At 34.8% G+C, this 4,153-nt stretch overlaps 2 protein-coding genes across 3 annotated transcripts in view; both read left to right on the forward strand.

Moving 5' to 3' along the window:
- Positions 1-612, forward strand: part of HSPBAP1 (HSPB1 associated protein 1) — a 1,614-nt gene extending 1,002 nt beyond the window's left edge. The window contains exon 1 of the mRNA XM_086530333.1: positions 1-612. This exon is cut by the window's left edge and continues 1,002 nt beyond it. Coding sequence (XP_086386459.1) covers positions 1-327 — 327 coding nt within the window. The 3' untranslated portion in view covers positions 328-612.
- Positions 1-3,651, forward strand: part of LOC122245831 (uncharacterized) — a gene marked incomplete at its 3' end in the record, with an annotated part of 4,731 nt that extends 1,080 nt beyond the window's left edge. The window contains 3 exon segments of one of the 2 annotated variants that reach the window (XM_086530332.1): positions 490-2,031; positions 3,133-3,231; positions 3,455-3,651. In XM_086530332.1, the coding sequence (XP_086386458.1) occupies positions 745-2,031; positions 3,133-3,231; positions 3,455-3,651 (1,583 nt within the window). 2 annotated transcript variants of the gene reach the window in all.
- Between the last annotated feature and the right edge of the window lie 502 nt (positions 3,652-4,153).

Raw genomic sequence — 4,153 nt, forward strand, 5'->3', positions numbered from 1 at the left:
TTCCAGAGTACAGATCCAAAAGGAGAATCTAAAGAAAGTGAAGGTGTGCATACTGGTATTTTTGACTGGACAAATGAGGAATGGTGTCGTAGTTATAATATAGCCAAGGCTGAAAAATTGTCGTTTGAAGAGCACTATGGAAATGTTGCAAGTGGGAATTGTGAGCAAAAAAAGACAGATTCTCAAGAAATTAGAAAGAAGTGTCATAGTGGTGTGGATGAAATTCAGTTTTCTCACCTAAAGGTCCTGATAGATGCCTTCACTGACCAGCGTGTGATTGATCAAGTGAAAAAGGTTTTAGATGAAAAACTCCATAGCCCTTTGTGATTATTGATTTTCATTTTTGTTTTAAAGCATGAAATATTTATATTTATTTCTATGTTTTATTTTAAGGATTCCTAGACATTTTAATTTGTATAATATTAGTATGTACTTGATAAACAATATTTTATCTTTCTGTGTTTTTAATGACATAATTTTGTATTCCAGCCAGTTATGCTAAAAATAATGGTTGACTCTGAATATTTTTCAAGAATGACGAGACTTGATACTCTGAATTATTTACACGAAGGAAAGTTTGGAAAAGATAAATAAAGATTATGAAAGAGCAAAGACTGTTGATCTAATCCTAGAAGTTTATGGAAGAGAATGTAGTAAAGGACATGTGTAAAGTGAAACCATAATGTAATGCAAGACTTCATTCTTTGTTCCTTATTGTGAGCAGGACCAGGAAACTCATTGACCATGGCTGATTGTGAAAATAGTGTTCAGACCTTAGCGTCTCTCTCTGTAAAGAAGAGCATTATGTTTCTTCAACAACTAGTGTATCGTTTTGTAAATATCAAAGACATCGAGCCATGTGCTTCTTTCTTGAGGGATTTACTTGCATCAATCCCTCCCAATTTCCATGCAGAATTTCTTGACAAATTAGCACCAATATTTGACAATATCACAAACTGTGCTGTGGAGAATAGTGTCTTGGACATAATAGACGAGCTGGCTCTGATGCTGTTATCGCCATCCATAACACAGATAGATGTTGACAAGTTCATTTTCCCAACAAGAAACCCAGCTAAATACCTTAAAGCCTTAGAACATGCAACAAGTCTTAGAATGTTAATTAGCCAGAGAGAAAATGTTTGGAAATATTCCATCAATAAATTTGAACTTCTCTCCTCTGCTTTGACAAAGATGCCGATGCTGAGACATCTGACGTTACACCATATTAAAATTCCTAGTAGTAAGATAAACCAGTTGTTACTGGGTTTAGCATCAAACAGCCCCCACTTGATATATCTAGATTTAAAATATGGGGCCTTAATTGACTCTGGCTTAGATCCAAACTCACTGGAAAAGTTTGGAAAAATTACTGATTTCACCGACTGTATCCCTGCCTTGTTAAAAATGAAAAATCTTCATTATTTGAATGTCAGTGAGTCGTGGCTCACTTATGTTGGTGTAAAGTCCATTGTGAAGCATCTTCCCCTCCGAAGACTGGATGCCATAGTGGAGGGAGGATATGATCTGCAGGCTGTTGTCATAAAAGACATCCTGATGTTACAGTCTGAGCCTTTAGTGCTACCCAGAACATCGTACTGCGTTGCTCCTGAGGAACACAACATTCAATATATATGCCAAGCATGCCCACAGTTAGAGTACATCATCATGCAACACTGTGGTGTTGGGGTGACAGAATCCACCTTCCAGAGCCTCACCAGTTTACAGCACTTGAAGAAGGTCACCATTTGTGGTTTAGAATGGTCACTCCTCCACTCCCAGATTGCAATCAATGATGACCCCATGCCCATCAGTAATGTAGTGACAGAAGTAACCCTGACTGAACCCTCCTGTGTAGATGCATACCACCTTGGGAGCCTGTCAGTCTGTTTCCCGCAGCTGACTCACCTCTGGGTACTGGGCTCGCAGAATGAAGAGAGTGACGTTCCCTGGGACGGAGTACGAGTATTTACAAAATTAACGCATCTTCATTATGAAGGTTCTCTATTTGTTGGAAAGTTTGGGAGAATAGAGGTAAAGGCATATTTAATGTGTTTATTGTTTTCAATAAGGTCCATATCCTTTTTTATGTGTGTTATATAGTTTATGGTGTAGGAAAGAAATTAAAGCTTAGGATGATTTATATATTTATTCTGAATTGATATCCATAGTCTATTGAGTGTGTACTGGTAGTATTCCTATCTTTCTTCTTTCTCTTTCGTCAACTCTTTCTTCTTTCTACTCTTTCTTCTCTGTCTTCTTTCTTCTTTCTTCTTTTCTTTCTTCCTTTCTTTTCTTTCTTTTCTTTTTTTTCTCTTTTCTTTTCTTATCCTTCAACTTCTTTTATTCATTCTTCATTTCTTTCTTCTTTCTTTCTTTCTTTCTTCTTTCTTTCTTATTCCTTTCCTTTCTTCTCCTTCTTCTATTTTCTTCTATTTCATTCCTATCTACTTTCTCTTATCTTCTCTTTCTCTTCTTCTTCTTCTATTTCTTCTTTCTTTCAAAACTTTCTTTCTTAAACTCTTTCTTTCTATCATACATTCTTCTTTTCTCCTCCCTGTTCTTCTTTTCATCTCTTCTTCTCTCTTTTTCTTCCTTTTTCTTTCTCTTCTTCATCTTCTTTTTACATATGTTTCATTCTTATTCTTTTTTTCATCTTTCTTTTCTTCTTTTTCTTCTATCCATGTCTTTCATCTTACACATTTCATAATCTCTTTCTTTCTCTTTCATTTCTTCCTTCTTTCTTTTCTTACTTAACCCATTTCATTTCATCTTATCTTTCTTTCTTTTTATTTTCTTATAAAATCTCGACTTTACTAGCTTTCTAATATCACTCTACTTTTCTAACTTCTTTTCATACTTACCTATCTACTTACTTTTTTTCCCATCTTTCTTTACATCATTTTTCTCTTCTTTCTTCTTTTCTCTTCTTCTTCTCTTCTTCTCTCCTATCTTCTCTTCTTCTTAGTTTTCTTCTTTCGTCTTCTTTCTTTCTTTTTTCTTTCTTTCTTTCTTTCTTTCTTTCCCCTTTTCTATTCTTTCTTTTTTGTGTTGCTTCCTTCTTTCTTCTTTTCTTCTCTTCACTTTCACTTTCTTCCCCTTTTTGTGTATATCTGATGAGTAATCCATTGGCAGAGAGAGCAAGGCTTGCAAAATATCCTCGATGTTCTACTGGCTTGGTGCAAACAGCTTCGAAGCTTAACTCTATATACCAATTACTTGGAGGATCTCATGGTAAGGTTTTTAAGGTGTACTTGAGCTGTGGTTCCATAAAATGAACTTCAATTAACTTTCATATTTATCATTAAAATTATACGATTGTAACAAAGATTAGAAAATCATTTCTTTTTCATTCACAGAGTTGACTTTAATGAAAAATGTTGCAATTTCTGTTTTTCTGATAAAGCATTCATGTATGTAAAGATTAAACAACACTGATTTTTCTTTCCATTCACAGTTGCATTTTGCAGTACGCAGGAATGGACTACGTAAACTCGAGGAACTAAGGATAGGGTTGCAACATGATTTATCAAGTGACACAATAATGCTTTTACTGCAGAATACCCCAGACTTAAGAGTACTTGGTAGGACGGATTGGTGGACCACCATGACTCATTTAGAGAAAGTTAATCTCATCAGAAATCTAAAGTTAAGGTAAGTGTTATGATAACTTAGAAGGCACATGGTTTGAGGGATTATTTTTATCTATATAAAGATGTGGTTAGCACAAATAATGTGAAGATCTGAAATTGATAATTGTTGAATGAATGAGAGCCAGGTAATCCATAAATATTCATGGAAAATTCTAAATCATAATTGTGCTATATTTTTGCATGGACACACAAACAATTGTAGTAATGGAAACAAATATCAGTGTTCAGCCATAGAAAATTGGTGGAAGTTCTATGCATCATTTGACACCTTTCAGCTTTGAAAAATTTCTCCTTAGCTTGCCAATCCCACCCCTTGATTTTTAGGGGTGTTCTTCCCCTTGAAATTCAATCCCCCTTGGAAAAAAACTGGCTTATTTTACAAAATCATCCTTGTAATAAAGCCAAAGTTTTTGTAGTTTTGATTACTTTTTTTTAGTCCTGGAAAGAGTTTGCAGCAATGATATCCTTGCTGCTTGGTCTCATTAGATAATTTTGTCCAGTCT

Source organism: Penaeus japonicus, unplaced genomic scaffold, assembly GCF_977035675.1.
Source record: "Penaeus japonicus unplaced genomic scaffold, GWHDUDI00000001_assembly GWHDUDI00000033, whole genome shotgun sequence".
NCBI lineage: Eukaryota > Metazoa > Arthropoda > Malacostraca > Decapoda > Penaeidae > Penaeus > Penaeus japonicus.